The sequence below is a fragment of the Ictidomys tridecemlineatus genome, chromosome 5, assembly GCF_052094955.1.
Source record: "Ictidomys tridecemlineatus isolate mIctTri1 chromosome 5, mIctTri1.hap1, whole genome shotgun sequence".
Classification (NCBI taxonomy): domain Eukaryota; kingdom Metazoa; phylum Chordata; class Mammalia; order Rodentia; family Sciuridae; genus Ictidomys; species Ictidomys tridecemlineatus.
The window spans coordinates 98,450,251-98,470,111 of NC_135481.1; the positions used below are offsets into that span (position 1 = coordinate 98,450,251).

Below are 19,861 nucleotides of genomic sequence, written 5' to 3' on the forward strand. Positions count from 1 at the left end.
GTGCCTCTAACCTGGTGAAGCTCAAACTCCAACCTGTCTCCCCTTCAGTGAGCAGCAGTTGAAATCTCAGTCTCTGCTCAAATTTTGTTGGTCTTTCAGCAGTTGCTTTCCTGGAGTCTTGCCCATGCGTATGCAGTTATAAGTGTTGACTAAGGGTTTTAGGGGACTTTTAAAGGCAGATTTGGTGCTTCTATACATCCTGGGATTTCCTCCTTTTTCTATCCTCTCTGGTAGCCTGTAGCTTTTGTTCTCGAGGATTTCTGCTAGATTTCTTCTTCTTCCTTTTTTTTTTTTGCAATGTTTTGGATCAAACTCAAGACATAACGCATGATACTAGGCAAATGCTTTTCCATTGAGCTACATCCCCAGCCCTTCTGCTTGATTTCTAGCAGGCCATTTGTCACCCAGACTGGAGTGTGCAGTTGGGGGACAATCCATTCAAACACTGATTTTTACCCAGTATATTACTTTTCTTTCAAAGATCAAATCCTTCAATTTCTACCTGCTTTTGTTCGTCCTTCAGTGCCTTCAAATAGTGGTTTTGTGTCTCTTGTTCAGAGTTCATAATCTAATCTGTCTGAAATTTGTTTGTAATTTCAGATATTATATGTTTAAATAAGTCCCCATTACCTGCCAATTGCTTTTGGATTCTTTCAGAATACATTGTGTTTTTTTTTTTTAATATTTATTTTTTAGTTCTCGGCGGACACAATATCTTTGTTGGTATGTGGTGCTGAGGATCGAACCCAGGCCACACGCATGCCAGGCGAGCACGCTACCGCTTGAGCCACATCCCCAGCCCCTACACTGTGGTTTTTTTCAAGTTGTAATATTGGTGAGAAAAGAATGAGTCTGGTTGTTGCAGACATATGGTATCAACATTCTCTTGAGATTAATGACAGAGACATTTGGGTACATCAGTTACTGAGTCAGAAAGTATTCTGACATTAGTGGTGCCCTTGATGAACAGCAACAAAGATGCAAAAGAGGCCCAGAGTCCAGGAAAAAGTCACCAGGATGTAAGCATCCATTCAGACAGATGCCATGCTGAGCACTCTGAAAAGCTAATCTAAAAAGTCCTCTAGAGTTGAAGAGATTGGCAGTGTGTGGATTTTAAAGGAAGGAGCTCTTCCTGTGCAGCCTCCTGCTGAGTAGTAAAATTCATGGTTTAAGGGACAGAACATGGTCCATGCCTTTTGTGACTGGCCATTGTCACCTGGGAATAGTAAAGGAGCACTGGCCTTCAGCCTTTCTTATTTGAGAAATTAGACTTTTGGCTTGGACTGATTGATAAGCTGAAAAAAAAAAAAAAAAAAGAGAGAGAGAGACTGTACCATGTTTATCACTGGTAAATGAGAAAGTATTTACCAAAATAAGAAAACAAGGACAATGTAATAAGTTTTTCATGAACTAAATTTATTGGATTTAGAGGCCATTCCTTATCATGGTTTATGTGCTTTATAATTTGGGGAGATAGGGAAGAATCATTCTTCAATGAAGTGATGGTGAGAAGACATGGTGGTGTTTTTTTGTTGTTGTTTTTTGTTTTTGTTACCAGGAGTTGAATCCAGGGGCACTTAACCCCTGAGTTATATCCTCAGCTTTTTTAGTTTTTGTTTTGAGACAGCCTCTTGCTAAGTTGCTCAGGGGCTCACAGTTGTCCTGCCTCAGCCTCCTGAGCCCCTGGGATTATAGACATGTGCGACAGCTCCTGGCTTGAAATGGTGGTTTTTAAAAGAGGTTTTTAACAAAATAAATTAAAAGTTGTTAACCCTACACAGCTATCTACACCCTACTCCCCACGTCTGCAAACAAAAATTTATGTTTTGAAATATTGACAAGTTCATGAAATCTAGAAGCTTGAGAACCAGTTCTAGAAGTGTAAAAAAATTTTTTTATTGATCATTGGGGCCACTTTTGAAATGGTGCCTAGTAGGGCTAGTGAAATGTGTGCTGATTTGCTAGCCTTGACCTTGCTCTGTGCTTACAGCGTTTTCTCTTTGGGCTCTCACAACTGAAGCAAGATGAATAATAGCCATGTCAGGGCTGGGGATGTGGCTCAAGCGGTAGCGCGCTCATCTGGCATGCGTGCGGCCCAGGTTCGATCCTCAGCACCACATACAAACAAAGATGTTGTGTTCGCCAAATACTAAAAAATAAATATTAAAATTCTCTCTCTCTCCCTCTCTCTGTCTCTCACTCTCTCTTAAAAAAAAAAAAAAAAAAAGAAAGAAAAAGAAAAATAGCCATGTGAGACCTGCAGCGTCCTGGGTCCCACCACATGGTGGCATAGAATGAAACAGAGCCTGGCCTCTCAAGGTCTCACAGGATAGGGGCCACAGCCCACACATTAATAGTTCTTTTGAGCTAGCCCCACTCATCTCCGTCATCACCCTCCAGGAGTCTGGTACGAGATCAGCCTCTTAAAGCATCATGGTTACAGCACTCTTCTGCTGCTCTCAACTCGCTCCAACTTATTCTGCTCTGGACTTGGTTGAGGTAACAAGTCTAGACTGTGCTTATACAAAGTCACGAAGTCACAGGTGCCAGAAGGGGTTGCTGCTTAGGGTGTTAGGAATTCACAGCCTGACATCGTGCATATTTCTGACTACACACATGCTGGATTAATTTTAACAAATATAAAGGAGTTAAGAGAATGACAAAAATGTGTAGGCTTTGATTTATGATGAAAGTTGAAAAGAATGTTTATGTTGGCTGAATGGCAAAAAGTGTGGGGGACGGGGCACGTCTTTAGAAGTGTCTGGAAGGTATGTAGACCCGAGAAGAGGAAGAGAGGAAAGCTGATTTAGAAGGGCCCAGGGGATGAAATTGAGATCGAGAGGTTGCCATCCAAGATGGGAAAATCCAGGGTGAATTTTTAAGGTTGATTTTCAGGACTGAAATCTGTTCTCTTCAATTCAGCCTCTCTAGAAACTGCTGACAGCCCTAACCCACAAGTGACACAGAGCCGGCAATTCCATGATTCTGTGCTGAGACACCAGGCTTGGGTCCTTTTATTCTTACCATGTTTCTGGGGAAGGGAGACACCTCCGGAGCATTTGCCAGACAACTGTGGCTGTCCCAAGCCTCACATTTGTGTCCCAGTGAGCGCAGGAGCTGTGGTTTCCTTCTCTTCTTTTGCACTGGGGAGGAATACCAGGGATTGAACTCAGGGGCACTTGCCCACTGAGCCACATACCCAGATGTATTTTGTATTTTATTTAGAGACAGGGTCTCACTGAGTTGCTGAGCATTTCACTTTTACCGAGGCTGGCCTTGAACTTGAGATCTCCTGCCTCAGCCTCCTGAGATGCTAGGATTACAGCATGCTGCACCCAGCTCTTTCTCTTGACTTGGGCAACTTTAAAGGGTCTCTCTCTCTTTAGGGAATGTAGGCTAGATAAGAATTAGATCCCTAGGCTGAAACAATGTGCAGGACAAGCCCAAATAAAAAACTTTACCATGTTTGACTACCAGAAGTTTCCCTTTGTCTCAACTTCTCTGAAGTCGGCATGTTATTACTATTATTATTTCTGATGATAATAATAGGCACTATCATCTCCATTCATTAAATGTCTCCTCTGAGCCAGGAAGTGTCACCGGGGTTTTCAGTAGACCTCCAAAGGACTCATTATCATTTTCATTTTACAAATGAGGAAAAAGAGGCTTAGTGAGGATGTGACCAGCCCAAGGCTATGCAGCTAGAAAGGGGCAGTTCTAGATTTGAACCCAGGACTGTTCCCGTCCCCTTTTTCCTCCCTGTCCCCAATTCTTGCACCTTCTGAAACTTCAGCTTTCCCCTGCTTGCTTCCCACTTGTACACTCCCTTCTCCCCTCAAGTTAGTCCCAGGTTCTCGAAAGCTACTGTCCTGTGGGTGTGAGGAGTCTGGCTTATGACATGCATTAAGGACCCAGTAACTTTCAAGTGCACAGATTTATACTGTAACCAGCCCTGCACAGTCTGGCACAGCGCTCCAGCTGTCACAGCTTATTTTTGGCATCACTTTCTAATCCTGACTCTGCCCTTAACCCTTCTCTCAGTGTCAGCCTCACCCACAGGGTAAGGGTGAGCCCAAGCTGCTTTCTCGTTCTCCTGTCTTATTGAATGTATCTATACCTTCAGTAGATACTCCTTACTTTGTCCCCAGAAAATAAATGAAGGACATGGTCCTTTGGGTTTGGACTTCCCAAGTCTTCTCTCCACATCAGGCTGGATGGTACCGATCTAGGCTGTCTTGTTCTTCAGAACTTTGTTCCAACCCACATTGATTCCTCTGTGGCTGTGGAGCCCTTCCAAGCCAGTGCTAGCTGACACATGCTAGCTGCTGGGAAGTCGTGACACCTCAGCTGGTCCAGTAAAGATCTACCATCAGACTGGTCTGGGTTTCAATCCTTGCTCTGTTGTTTACAAATGATGTGATTTTAGGTGAGTTAACCTCTAAGTTGCAGTTTCCTCATCTGTAAACTTGGTATGTAGTTGTGCCCACCACATCAAGTCATGGGATTCAATCAAGAATCACACCATGGGGCCTGGGTCGTAGCTCAGCTGTAGAGCGCTCGCCTAGCATGTGCAAGGCGCTCAATTCAATCCTCAGAACCATATAAAAATAAATAAATAAAATAAAGGCATTGTGTCCAACTACAACCATTACATTTTTCTCTCTTACAGTCTCTTTTTACTTTAGAGTAGTAGTCCCCCAACCTCCATGATCAGTTTGTATTAAGATGCATCCATTTCGACTTGAGAGAATTGGGATTACTCACAGGGATTCTTTGAAAGCTCAGATGATCCGTTACCTTCCTTAACCTTAAATCTACTGTGGGAAGACTTGGGTCAGATCCAGGGTTTGGGGCAGGATGAATAAATGGGACAGATTGGAGGAGCCAGTGCCAGCCCCTGTGTGGTCTGCACCCATTAGTAAGCATCTGTCATCTGTCTTCTGGATTAAGAAAGGGAAGCTTGTGTTTAGTTAGGAGTCCAGGTTTGAACGTGGGAGTTGTCTGCTCCCTAGAAGCTGGAAGCTGTTTAGGTGCGGCATTAGTGCTGGATCCTGCTTAACTAAATGTCTTTCTGTGGGGAATTTATGTGAGTGCTGGAACTGGCTTTTTGAAACAGGTTGCTGTTTGGATTCAGAGCTCTGGGCTGGTTCATATTTTGGGGGTGGACAGGGGGGTTTCTCCAAGACTCCTGAGAGTGTGGGGGAAGTTTCTAAACTCAAAAGGCTCCTTTTTTGGCACTGCCAGCATCTTTTCTGTGTAGGCATCTTAAGAATCTGGGGGAACCATATAAAGATCAGAAATAAGTCTGGCCTGAAAAGCTCCCTCTGACACGGTCATTCCAGTTGGTTGAATCCCGGCCCATTCGGATGGGACCATATAAAGAGGCCATTTCCTGAATTTCCCGCGCTCTGCCTCGCACAGGCTCCTTTTTGTAGAGAGCTGGTATTTCAGGACCGCGGTCACGTGCTCGCAGCTCCTCACTCGCCCACGTCCCTGCCCCCGTTTATTTTTGGAGCAGCACATTTTTGCCTCTCTTCAGGAGCTATGCAGGGTCCTGCCCCCTCCGTCCATCGGGCGGCAGCCCCGGCAGGCTCTGCTCATTTCCCACACTCCGAGACGTGACTCCGCTTTCAAGGGAGAACAGAGGGATGCGCTGCAAGGGCTACGTCACCCTTCCTATTTCTGTCCTTCTTGGTGTTGCATATTTTAAGACTCTTTCTATTTAAAAAAAAAAAAAAAAAAGTTGGGGTAATGTTACCTGGCAGTAAATCAGCCAGAATTGGAAATTGTTTCTCCAGCTGACATCTTGGGGCAGTGCCCCTGGATCTCAGAAGCAGAGTCATTTAACGAATAAATCAGTGCTTTTGAATTTTCTAGGGTCAGGCCTTCTCTTATTTATGGCACTTAAGGTCATTTGAGCTCTAATCTTATCTAGTTTTTTCCCCTCTCCTCCCTATTACAGGGATAACAAATCAGTTTCTTCCAAAGCACACCCTGAAACTAATTGGCAGTGTGCCCCCAGGTGTTTGGTTCTGGAGATGGGTTCCAGGAAGAAAATGCCCTGTTATAGCCCTAAAGATTGTTTACAGAGAATGTGAGCACATAAACCCAAGAAAAAATAAGCCCTGCATTTATGTCCCCTCTGACCCTACCTGAAAGGGAAGGACCCTGTCTCAGATGGAAGGGTCCCTGATTAAAGGGTTTCAACTTCTCATCAGTCCAAATAGGGACCTTTGAGCTGGTGGTGGCATTCAGGCCCCTGCAGGTCCCCAGCATCCTGTCTGCCACCTCTGGGAAGAGAAAGCACAGCAGTTGTGGCAGCTAGAAGGAGTCACCACAGTGGTCTGGTCTAGGTGTATGTCCTGTGTTTCAGACTGCACCAGGGAGGGAGCCCTGGGACTCTCTTGGGAACAGAGCTAACAAGGTGTCTAGACATCACCAGAGTTCCTAAGGAGAGCAGCCAGGCATTCAGGGGCTGATGGTGCTAAAGGAACCACCAGACCTTTTCGATGACCTGACCAAGAACAGCGTCTGCTTCTGTTTCCAACAGGTCGTTTGCACTCAATTTCAAACCGCCACATTATGATCTTGTTACATCAGCTTCCACTTAAGGCCTGTATGTAAAAGTAATGGATGTTGAAGGGCTCAGCCCAGCGGTTTTTCCCGGGACCCCCACCACGATGGTGATGAAGTACGTGCTACCCCTGATCCCACTCTACCCTTGGATCCAGTTGCTTTTGGAATGCTTTCTCCTTTACCTTTCCAATCCAGGGCAAGCCCCAGTTCCCATAAAGCTTCTTTGGCCTCTCTTCTTGTCTGGACTTCCCTGGTGGGTAGAGTTATTTTTAGCTTTTGGTCATGTATTGCAAGCTGTGTGCATGCTCATCAGAGTGCTGCTTTAATGATGCCCCAGGAGAAAGTGGCCCCATAAAGTCCTCCAGGGTGAGGAGGAAACTGCAGAAGTCGGTAGTGCTGCCCTGTGGCTGAGAGACTCCACCTCAGCTTCACCGTTGGACCCTGGAGGGGCCTCTCCCTGGAATAATGCCAGGACTCCCTCCCTCCCACCTCCACCTCCATCGTGTCCTCCTGGATTTCAGATTGATCCTGACCCAGTCACAGAGTTCACCTACCTGATACTCCCTGAATTCTACCTCTCCTTGACCTCATTACTGAGTAACATTAGGGGACAGGGTGATGTCGTCTTTTTTGTTGTTGTTGTTAGGACAGTGCCCAACTCCATAAAAAGGGAACAAAGTTGAATTCTAGGGAAGAGCCTTTATAATTTGGCAATAGTAGTTAATTAAGCCTGCGTCATCCAGCCAGGGCATCTGTATGTAGACATGACAGAAACATTTCCAGTGTTTACAGAAACATTTCCAGGCCTAGGGCTCAGAATTCTAAACCATGAACAAACGGAAGGATTCCCATCAGGAGATTAACATCTCCCTAGATGCCCCGGCCTCACTTTGCAGAGAGCTAAGTTCTGCTTCTCTCTCCCCATCTCCCCCTCCCTCAGTGCCCTCCTGAGGCTTGCTGACAGTGGGGTAGGGTGAGCAGAGAGGACCCCAGTAGTCTCTAGCATGTTTCACTCAGGATTTCTTTGTATCTTCTCTGGGCTTCCTCTCCCAGGAGCTCTTGATGTTTGGGGGAAATGAAAATCAGCAGCCTATACAATTTTTATAATATTATGTCAACTCTTGAAGGCATCTGTCCTTAGTAAAGAAAACTTCTGATTTTAGATCTAGTTATTAAACTGTACCAGATATGAAGGAGTGACTTGTATGTGCTGAGCTTTTTGCAGCTGCCAGCACCATTTTGTAATGGGGAGAAAATGAAAGAAAACGTGGCTTTGTGTTTCCTAAAGCAGAGAGGACCTTCACTCACCCTCTAGTAGCCATGGCTTCCTAGGGTTTGGTTCAAGGAGACAAAGCAAATCATTTTGGTTTTTAGACTCTTAGGGAGCTCTTTTAGTCAGTCACGTGACACCCATTAGTAGAGTAACTACAAGATCAGGTCAGACACAAAGGAGTCTTTCCTCGCCACGCCCCCCCATTGATTGCATATTTTACTACACATGGTCTACCCTGTCCCATGTGGGTATAAGTAATAATGATGGCAGTGATCATGGGAAACCTAGAGCTCTTATTATGTGCCAGGCACTGTTTTAAGCTTTTAACATCGAATCACTGATTGAATCCTCCCCAGTTTTAGGGGTTACTCGGTGCTCCTCCTCCATGCCGCCTAATCTTTTGCAATCCTGTCCCAGTGCAGTCTCTGCTCTTCCTGTTGTCATTGTAGAGGTGGTGTTAGGAGTCACACGTGCCATCTCCTGTTGTGGACCCTTGGCATTGTATAGATTGGGACACTCCCCACATCGTGGCACCATGGATTTTACTTGGATTCCTCTGCCCTTCCCAACATCTAGAGCAAAGAGAAGAAGGCGAAGGATCCTGGCACTGGGAATCTAGTTCAGGAGCCACACACCCAGGTGTCAGGAAGTGAACGGGTCTAGGGCTAAGGCGGGTGTGCTTTCAGTTTGCACACTGAACACGTAAGAAAGATCAACACGCTCCCATTTTTCTCATTTCCCATTTTTTTCAAAACATGTAACATAGTTTTCATTTTCCCACTTTAGGTGTTCGTAGGAACAAAGAGAGAATTCTATACTGAGAGAGAAACAATAGCGCAAGGCAATAATAATGGATGGCAGTGTCACTTAAAAGTAAGGAAGGAGACAGGGAGGGTGGGACCTGTGGCAAACTGCAGTACACGTGTCCTGCCTTGAGGGGGCAGCTCCTGCTCAACCCAAGCATTACTTACTGGATATTTCAGTTTTTCACAAGCTGGAAAGTGACTTTTTTATGTGGAAATCTTCCATATTATAAACGGTAGCTTAAATTTAAAACAAAAACAAAAAATTGTGTGGGCAAACAAAACATGGCTATCAATTTATGACATTACTTACATTATCACAAGATGGTCCTATCCTTGGGTAAAGAGTATTATTCACAAAAGCACAGGAAAGATAACTGCAGGCCAGACTCAGGGGATCTCAGTGTAGTTCAATTCACTTTATCATTTTGTCTCCCCAGCACTGTACCTTGTGCATTGGAAGAGTTCCAGACAGGGTCCTTGGATTCTGCCTACACCCACCTCTGGCTTGTGGCGTTCTTAGGTTATTCGGATTCTAGGGTCCTTTTAGTTCCAGTGTGAGCCAGCTCGCCTCTGTGCTTCAGCTCCAGATTCCTGGGACAGGGAATCCAGCTGGTTCTGATTGAGTGTTGTACAGCCCTGGCTCAGTCAGTTGTGCAAAAGTGAAGGGGAATTAGGGGATAGAGGGCTTCCCCTTCCAGCCTATGGATGGAGGATTATGGAGTGACTGGGGAAGCAGTGGTATCATCGGTTAGTACATCTTAGAATTTCCCTTCTGCATGGTCAAACAGTAGCTGGTTTCCACTTCAATATTTGTATTGTTGCTGAGGTATATGGGAGCCTTCAAGCAGCTCTCGCCTGCCTTTGGCATAGAGAGCTTCAGTTTGTTTTCTCTGAAGTGCTACTTACATTCCCAGAGGCTAAGTGGATACAGGCGTCCCAGGATTTGGATTCGCAACAGTGATTCCAGCAGGCTGTGGCTCAGGCAGCCTGTACATAGAGTACATACATGTACACAAGTACATGGAGCCCATCCTTGGCAGGCTGGAGCACTACTTGAGAAGCAGGAAAAAAGACATATCTTGGTATAAAATTAAAATATCAAAAGTATAAAGGTGTAAAGGCACTTTGAAGGTGATATTCACTTTAAAAGTTCCAGGTGTGGTTTTAAGCCACTTTTAAAAAGGAGGCCTCTGTGACACACAATGTAGTCCAGGGGTCAACAGACCATGTCCTTCCCTCCAAACCTGGCCCATTGCCTGTTTCTGTAAAGTGTTCTTGAACCTCAGCTACACTCCTTTGCATGCTTATTCCCTATGGCTGTTGTAGTTGCACCAGAAATCATGAGACCCACAAAATTTTTTAAAAATGTGTTTTTATAGCTCTTGTAGAAAGTTCCCCCACCTCTCTTCAGTCCTTTTATCAGTGTACTTCCTTAGACTGAGAGCCAAAGTTATAATTCTATAAATTTCTCAGAAAAAGAAAATTGACAGTTTCAGAAACCATCTTGGGAAAATGCTGAGCAAGTCCAACTAGGCAATGTTCTATCTTGTTTTACCCACCTCAAGCAACTTAGTGGATTGGTGGTTGTGCCCTTGGTATTTTCAGTTAAAACGTGCTGGACAGGAATTCATTGGGTTTCTGAATGTGTCCATTCTAGGCAAATAGACTTTGAACCCACGAATTATGTTTATGTCTTCGAAGCAAGGCTCAGTCATATCTTTATTACTTTCATATGTACTCTATAATTTAATTCCTTATCGCTGACCATTTTGGTTGTTTCCAACTATTCATTGAAGCAGCATTCATGTTCCTCTGGTTATTTCCTTGGGATAAATTCCTGGGATTAGAATCACTGGCTAAGAAAACAGGAGCAGCCTGGAGCAGACCTCAGTGTTACAGTTAGTCTGTGCTTGGTATACATAGGGTCCTGGGTTCCATCCCCAGTGAACACACACAAGTGTGAGCATTTTTAAGTCTTTCAATGCACATCTGAGAATTGCCCTCCACGAACACTGTGCCAGTTTATCTATCCACCAGGAGGCTCTGAAAACACCCAGATTTTCATAGTAAATTAGAAAGCTTACTATATATTTTTATTCATATACATTTTATTTTTGTATTTTTCTCAGGGAAGTGCTTTGATACGCTGACTGTTGGTTTAGGTGACCTGAACCTCAGCCACATTTGAATGTGCACATCCAGTGACTATCATTTTGGCTTCTCTTTCCTTACAGGCTCCCCCTCCCAAGCCTCCTCGCAGGCTGGGCGGCTGGGCAGATGATTCCATGAAAGCATCAAAGTGAGTACCAGCAACTCCTGCGGATGGGTGGCAGTGGGTGGGATGGGGGTGTCACTACTATGTTGTTGCTTTATTTTTTTGTAGCAGCTTTATTGAGATAGTATCAATTCACATACCAATCATTCACGCATCACAGAGTGCAATGTGATCATTCTTCGTAGAAGCATAGAGTTGTGCAACCATCATCACGGTTAATTTTAGAACATTTTTATCACACCACTAAAGAAACCCTGTATCTGGTAGTAGTCAATTTCCATGTCCCCCATGCCCCCAACCTCCCAGCCCTTGGCAATATCAACTTCTGACTCTGATTTGCCTGTTCTGGACATTTCTTATCAATAGAATCATACAGTCTGTGGTTCTTTTTATGCCTTGCCTCCCTCTGGGCATAATGTTTTCAAAGTTCATTCATATGTTTTCAAAGTTCATTCATTCTGTGTTCTTGACTTTCTAAGCAGAACGGAATTGCCTGTTAGTTATTGTGGGTGAATTCTGTAGTTTGTCCAACCCACACTGTTCATTCACAGAGAATGGTACACGTGTACCACCACCCTGCCAGAAGATGTCTTGTGTTTACTGTAAGCTCTTGCTGCAAGCAACACAAGTATTGATGCTATGACCATCCAGTATTGTCTCATCGACCTATCTTCTTGCTTCAGAGTTCCTGGGAAGAATAATCTAATGTCACAGTGCACGTGGCAGCACTATCTGAGCAGCATGGGACTTGCATTGTGGGGCTGAGGATGCAGATTCCATTATCACATAGCTGGATGGTGTTGAGCAAGGTGTTTACCATTGCTTAGCTTCTGGATGGATGTACTAGTGCTCCCTATGGGATAAGGATTGAAGAAAATTATGTATGCAGTGGGAATGTGGCTTAGCCTTCCTGGCCTTTCTACTGCTTATACCAGAGGCTGATCCCTTGTTCTGTGTAGAGAGATGGCAGAGTATGGTGGTTGAGAGGCGCAGGTTTTGGAACCAGACTGTATGGTTTTAAATCCTGTCTGTGCCATTTATTATCTCAGACCTTGAACAAGTGTTTTAACCTATCTGGCCTCAATTTCTTCATCCCTCTAATGAGTTGCAGGACCTTCTACATGAAGGATCTGTTTGGGAGAAGCAATACTAGGTCAAGAAAAGCAAAGGTTATTTGAGTATCAGGAATCTTCCTTAACTGCAAGTTCCATTAAGAGCCTTAAGAATAGGCGTATCACTTTGCCAAAGTCTTAGCTTTTGGTGTTAAGAATTGGACATAACTATGAATAAGATCCTCTGGAGCTGCTATAAGCATCTGGGAATGCTTGTGACCTAGAGAGGCAACTGGCCCTCTTGGACCATCTAGAATGAATATCCATGTCTCTGAAATAGTTTCGAGTGAGGAGAGAGCAGTCCTCCAACTTGCTGCCACATGTCCTTCCTACATTCCTCCCACCCTCAAAAGGGCAGGATTTGCCTGCTCATCAAGATGTGGCAGTTATCATCTCTCCTGTTTTTCCCACAGGAAGCAGCATCACAATAAGTTTAAAACTGTGGACATCTGGTTCAGACTCACCTAGGTTGAAATTCAGGTTTCAGCACTTAGCTACTTGTATAAACTTGGGGAAATTACTTACCCCTATAAAGTAGCAATAATAATACATTTTGGGAAGAGTTATTCTGAGGCTTGAACATATGATAGAGGAAAAGCACTAAGCGTGATGCTAGTACCTGTGATTAACAGTGGTGCATAAGAAGGTAATAATGCAGGCCTCTGAGCTCTGCGACTGTAAAACATGGGAGTGTCGTATAACATGATTCTAGAGAGTGGCCTCTAGAATATGACATGATGGCTGCTACCTTTAGCCACTTCTGTTAGCCTCTGTGGATTTTTAGGGATTTTAGAGCAGGTAGCTTCCAGACTGAACAGGTTTCCACTGCGGTGAGTCTTTGTGATTCCTTGTGGTTTAATCCATCTCTTAGTTTACCTAGGCCAGCCTGACACCAAGAATGCTATGTAAAGGCTGAGACTTTTTCTGGTCCTTGCCCCATTTTATAGCTGCAGTGAGTGCAGTCATGGGTTCCTATGAGTTGGAGCAAACCAGTGCTAAATGTCTGTTGGTTCAGAGTCCAGTTCTAAAGTCAAGATTACATATCATGTTGGTCCTTAATCCCTTGTACTAAGTCTTAAATGAAAGGTAAGCCAAAAAAATATTTTTACCACATCATTGCGGTTCTTTCCACATCAGTTTCTCTTATGATATACACAGGAATATATTTTATTTTTCTCAAAGAAGAGACATTAAATTTCTTTCCAGTTGTCACTTTCAAAATAGCACTATTAAAATTTTGTTCCTGTTCTTTCTACCCTTTTCCCTTACTTCCTCCAGCACCTCTCCTCTACTTTTCCCCCCTAAACCATTTGAAAGTAAGATGTAGATGTCATGACATTTTACCTCCAAATATTTCAGCATGCATCTCTTAGGATTCACAGCATTCTCCAGATAATCACAGTATCATGAACTCATCTAGGTCATTGCATTGTGATTTAATAATATTTAATAGATAGTTTATATTTAAATTTCCCCATTTCCCCACCAAAGTGTCTTTTATGGGTCCGGGACCCAGTCAGAGTTCATACATTGTATTTGGTGCTTGTCTCTAGTCTCTCTTGACCTCAGCGCAGCCCCCAGCCTCAGCACGATGTTGCCCTTTTGAGGAATGCAGGCCAGCTGACTTGTAGCATGTCTCACACTCTGCATTTCTCTAAATTGTTCATGATTAGATTCAAGTTGAAGGTTTTTGGCAAGAATGAGTGATACTGCATGCTTCTTGGCATATCAAACTGGTTCTTTATTGGTGTTGCTGAGTTTGATAACTTGGCTTAGGTGGTGACCTTGAGAACTCTCCAGTGTGAATTTTGTTTTTTTTTCCTTTATGATAATTAGTAATCACTGTGGGGTGCCGCTTTGAATTCTGTTCTCTACAATCTTTCACCTAGTGGTTTTAGTATCCATTCATGTGAGTCAGTCAAGGATTTGCAAAATGTTAATTTTCTAATTCCCTCATTTATTCTATATCAATTACAGGGTTTTTTGGTTTTGTTTTTGTTTTTTAATAAAGAAGAGCTTTCATTTTTCTCTCTGAATTACCTTTTTTTTAAAAAAAAAATTGTAGACCCATGGATTTTATTGTTATTCATTGTGTTGTAGTTCATTTCCATCATTTTTTTCCCATAATAATAATGATTAATGCTCAGATTGTCCCAGGTTAACCAGGGAACTCCTTCAGGGTGGCCTTTTTACCTTTGCTATTCCTTATTAGTGTTTGAGCACCTGCTTGCTTTCTGCTACAGTAGTCATATTCCAAACTTACTTTGTATTTTCCTTGTCTAGTCCTTGAGTCAGCCACTGCTCCAAAGAGCATTGGCCCCTTTGGTGGAGAACACTTTTAGAATTCAAGACCTGAGCACACACTGCTCATTGCTCTTGGGACAGCATTGCTTCTAGGCTCCTTCAGTGAACAGAGCTGGGAAACACATTTTTGAAAATAGGCTCTGTCCTTTCACACACTTGAAGTAGTTTTGTAATTACATCACTAATGAAATACCAATAAAAACCTCTTAAGTAAAGCTCAAGATTTCTTTGCAGTTCTTCATGTCCTTAAAATATATCACACTAAAGGTTTAGATGCTGCTTTCAGAAGTTACTTGAATTCTTTCTCATTTGGATTAAGAGCTCAAATTTTTTAATGCACAATTAGGTTTACGTAGTTGTTTGTATTCGTAGTTGTTTAATTGACTTTTGCATACGTAAAACACTTACATGAATCAGAAATGGAGATTATGTACCAAGGTGTCCTCAGCGATGTCTTGCTCACGCCCTTCTTCCCTCCACCTGGTTCCCATCCATCCGCTGTGAGTAATCTCTTTATAAGTTTCTGGTGTTTCTTCCTATACTTTTGGTTTTTTTCAAAAGTAAACATATATACATATGTAAGTTTTCAAATTCTTCCTTCTGTATTTCTATATATCAGGAAGAGGCAAACTATTGCCCACAAGCTTCCTGCCTTTTTTTTTTTTTTTTAAATCAGAGAAGTTTCTTTGGAACACAACCATATCCCTTTATTTTTGAAATTCACATCTCTGATCCATGTGGAATTTATTCTGGTATACGGTATGAGGTGTGGATCCAGTTTTTTCTTTTTCTGAGTGACTGTGTCCCAGCCCTGATGATTTTTTTTCTTTTTAATAATCTGTCTTTCCTTTAGTGATCTGAGAAGCCACCCCGTCATAGTCTAAATCACTGTATAAATCACGAGTCTACTTTTTGGCTTGTTCTGTTCTGTGGTCTTTCTGTGTTTTCATATGATATATTGAGTCCCACACTATTTTCTTTTTATAACATACACTAATGTTTAGTGTTAAGGAAAAAACAACTCTCAAATGCAGTTCTCATACTAGTGAGAATCTTAGAAGCCACATCTTTCTAAGTTATTAGGAGGTTTTAGTGTTTGGAATATCTAGAATTCACTTTGAAATATAGACTAAGACAAATTCTGTGTCAAAGAGAACAAAGATTGTCACAAGTTTTTATTCCTTGGTGAAAACATTAAAGATTTTTTTAGATCAAATCAGTTTCCTCTTGGAACTAGATGCTTTTCCTTTGCATGTGCTGTTTCCCAAGGTGTTCCCTTGTTTGCCACCTCAGTCTGGGGCCTGTTCTGACCCCTGTGGTGTTAGAGGCCCTGGGGAATGGAGCTGAAGGAGAGGGAACCAGACCTGGGGGAGAGCGAAAGGAAGGTAGTCTGCATGTGTTTTGTCTCAGCCTGTCTGTTTTGGGCAGGTCCTCAGACCTCCCTTCTCTCTCAACACTCACTCTGCGTGATCTCAGCCAGTCTCAGGTTTAACTGTCAACTTCACACTGATGACTCCAAAATTTGTTTCATCAGAACAGACCACAGTCTGAGAGGCCAGGCAGGGGAACACCTTGGAAACGGCACATGAGAAGGAAAAGCATTTTACTCCAAGAGGAAACTGAATGATCCAGGAAAAAACTTTAGTGTTTTCACTGAGGAATAAATTTGTGATGTTTCCACTTGAATTTAAGCCTAAGGTATCCAGATTGGTCCTCTTAATTTCCTTTCCACCCCGGTCCCTCACCCCCAAACTATGCCTCCACAGTCTCTCAACTCTGAGTAAACAGTGACTCCATCTATCTAGTTACTGAGACCATAAACCTTGGACTCATCCTGAGCCGGGGTGAGTGAGGTAATCACTAAGCCCAAGTGGGACCTGGAGGAGAAGATGGGGGTCAAGCTGCATGACTTCTGATGAGCAGAGAGGACAGGAGAGCATTCTGGTTTAAGATCTGGTGTTGGGGGATAGTGACCTTATTGTCAGTCTCAGAAAGTGCACACGGGAAGATAGTGTACCTACTTTAAACCTTTTTTGGATGATAATAGTACGCTGTGCTAGGCACCTGTCTTAGCTGCTATAACATATTACTGTATAGTGGAAGCTTAAAAGCAAACATTTACTTTTCGCTGTTCTAAAGGCTGAAAGACCAATATCAGGGTGCAGCAGCACAGTGGTGATGTTGGCGACAGACCTCTTCCTGGTTCTGACCTTACATGGTCTTTTCTTGGTACCTGTTCATGGGGGGAGAGATCTGGTGTCTCTTCCTCTTCCCCATCATGGGAACTGTACCCTCATGACCTTATCTAAACCTAATCACTTCCCAAAAGTCTCATCTCCAAACACCATCACATTGGGGTTAGGATTTCAACAAAAGAATTTAGGGGGGACCAGACACAACATTCATTCTACAGCAGTGCAGGTAGGCCCCATTCAACTCTGCCAGTGTCTTTAAGGAAAGTAAGACTTAAAGAGAGGTCTCCAGCTGTGTTGTCACAGTGCGAAGTGGGGAGACTGGTCATGGATCTGGATAAGAAGCTTATAGCCTAGAAATGCGAATTTCCTGGACACCTTTGCTTTATTTGTGTAGCACTCTCTGAGAGAGCACTGGGCACTTGTCGGCCATCTCACTGGCTAGAGATCATGGGTGCCAGGACTCTTATGTTTACCCCAGACACAAGGAAAGGCTGAATTCAGGAATTGCTCGGGACCTGGAATTTCCAACTGTCCTTTCTCCTGGCACCAGGGTAATAGCTGTGCCAAAGATTCTGTCTTGGAGGCAGCTGTCCTTGGCATTGAAGTTGCCTGATTTGGGACACTTACAATTGATGGGTCACTGACTTGGCCATGGGGACTAGAGCTGAATGAGAGGGAACCAGAGTTGGTAGTGAGAGGAGGGAAAGGTAGTCTGATTAAGTTTTATCTCAAAGTGTCTGTTTTTGGGTTTGTCCCTGCATTGATCTGCAAGGGAATGAGGCAAGTAATGGCCCCTCGGGGACTTTGAGGACTTTGCTCTCAATGTCAGCCGTCATTTTCAATCACCCTCTCCCTCCCAGCCATTAATTTTGGCCCAGGATCATGGGGACTTGTCCATCTATCACTCCTAATTGACACTAAATGATCTGTCAGTTTATTGATGAACGGCAGGAGTGGAATTGTCACAATATATTTTACTTTCTAACAACTCCTCCTGACAATTTTACCTTGTCCATCTCACTCTCCTCACATAAATCTCCATTGGCCGCTCATTCCTCCTCATGGGCTGTTCTGGTGCCAGCCACTTCCACACCATCTGCACGTGTCAAGGACATCAAGATGGCGGGAGAACTGCCGGTGCTAGTCCCGAGGTTACCCCCCTTCCCTCCTCCTCCTCCTCTCTTTCTCTCTCTCTCTTTTTTTAATGGCATAGATGTTCCAAGAATACTAAAGGGCTTCTGTCCTCTCCATCTATGTCATTGCCATGTCAGAACCTTTACCTTCTCGTTAGTAGCGAGTAGTTAATTCTTATTAGGCTACAAAAGTGTGAAAGGCAAACCTCAGTGAGCAGGAGGGCTCCCGGCTCTGAGAGCAAGTGGCCAACACATACTTTGTCCTCTTACACCAGCTCCGTCGCAGGCTGTCCGTCCCCACAGAGGCTGGACTCTTAGGAAGGTGTCACAGGGGGAGGTCACTGGAGCTTCCCCTTCAATGAGCCACACACTGCACGTGAGCGCAGGAGTGCCCAGATGCGGGCACCGTCTACCCTGGGCCCACTTGGTCGTGCCAAGTGCTGCCAGGACCCCCAGGCTGGTTAGCTCTGCCCGTGAGAAGTCTCGCCCATCATCCTGGCTCGCCATTTAACTGTTATTTGTAAGGGCTCCATGACTTGAAAGATGGGGAATAACGCAGCTAAACGTATGTGAGGCTGCATCGTTATTTAGTCTTAAGAAGATGTACGGATGGAGGTGAAAGATCCATCATCCTCTGTGAGGCCAGTGGTGAGTGGAGGAGCCTGACAGTGTTGAACGATGTCATTGATCTCCCCCCTCCTTCCTTTAGCACGGAGGTAATTTCTGTTAATTGATAAGGACTGTTTTTGTTTATTAACCACTGTGCCATTATCATACCTACCAAGATTAATAATAATTCCTTAATGTCATCTGATACCCAGGTCCTGTTCAGTTACTTTCATTGTCTCAAAGATGTCTGTCAAGTTGGGCTGCAAAAAGGACAAATCAAGGTCCGCGTGTTGGCTCGACATGTGATCTGCCTTCACGTGCTCTCACGTATCCTACAGCACTCACCGCTGCCTTTGTCCTCTGCCATTGATTTTTTTTTTGGCAAGAAACTTGTCCTGTGGAGTGTCCCACACTCTGGGTTGGGCCCATTTCTTCTAGTTGTCTGTCTCCCAAGTCCCCTCTTAAATGGGTGGTTAGATCTAGGTCAGACTGGCAGATCAGCTGAGGCTCGTTGTTGAGGCAGGCGTACTCCATAGGTGGCGCCATGTGGGTCTCGCTGCAGCACTCCTGAGGGCACAGGTATCTGGTTATTCCACTTAAGCGAGCTGTGATTGATTGGGGGTCGGAGTGTGGGATCCTGTACTTCACGGTCCCAGTGAAGTAAAACAACATAATCTTTGATCTTCACAATTTTCATTGATAAGCACAATTTTGATTATTTGGTTTTCATGAAAAACCAAACAAGATTAGAAGAATTGAGAGTCTGTTTGTCACAATTTTCTATCTCCATGAAGAGGACCACGATCAGACAGACAGTTGGGATGATATTTCCCAGGCTGAGAAGGCAGACTTCCGGTGCTTACTCATGGAATAGCCAAAACAGGACCCTTGAAAAGTTTTGTAAAGGCTTTAAATGTGGTACTTAGGGATCCTGTGGGCTAGGGAAGAGGTAGGGAGTGTGCATCCCCTTTCCTCCTGGTGTGATTTGAGGGGTACTTTCATGCCACTCCCCCTGGATTGACATGGGGATGTTTGGTGCAGAACAAACAGGTGTGCTAGGCTGTATTCATTGCAGTTTAGGGCCTCCATGGCTTGTGTAATGTCACAAAACTGATTTGCTTAAATGACTAGGCAGGAGATAACTGCACTCTGATTCCAGTAGCACTTGAATACTTTGCTTGCCTCTCTGAAAAGTGGAGCAGTCTACCTAACCAGTGGTCCTGTCACTCCCCTCCTCGGAGCAGAGGCAAGCACCTGAGGCACCAGGGAGGCGGTGAGGAGAGAACAGTGGCACCTGAGTTGCACACCTGCCTGTGCGTGTGCCCCAGGGACAGGACAGCTGAGCCCCCCAGGGGTCCAGTCAGCAGAATTACTTCTCAGTTGCCTGAGGGGAGGCCCCAGCACACTGCAGCCACAGGCCCTCTTCCTGCCTCCCCCAGAACCTGCTCTCAGCTTCCTCTCTGCCCATCGCTTTTCTTCATGAAGATACCCTTGACCTTCACTGCAGTTGAAAACCAGGTATATTTCTAGAGTGGGTTCTCAGCATGACCCTGGAAGGCTTTGACTTAGCCTCTGTCA

The 19,861-nt window shown here is 44.2% G+C and overlaps 1 protein-coding gene across 3 annotated transcripts in view; it reads left to right on the plus strand.

Annotated features, from left to right (window-relative positions):
* The window catches only part of Ift43 (intraflagellar transport 43), a 79,210-nt gene that overhangs the window by 16,451 nt on the left and 42,898 nt on the right, over positions 1-19,861 (plus strand). For all 3 annotated transcript variants that reach the window (XM_005321258.5, XM_021723804.3, XM_040276139.2), the window contains exon 3: positions 10,890-10,954. In XM_005321258.5, the coding sequence (XP_005321315.2) occupies positions 10,890-10,954 (65 nt within the window). The remainder of the gene's footprint in view (positions 1-10,889; positions 10,955-19,861) is intronic.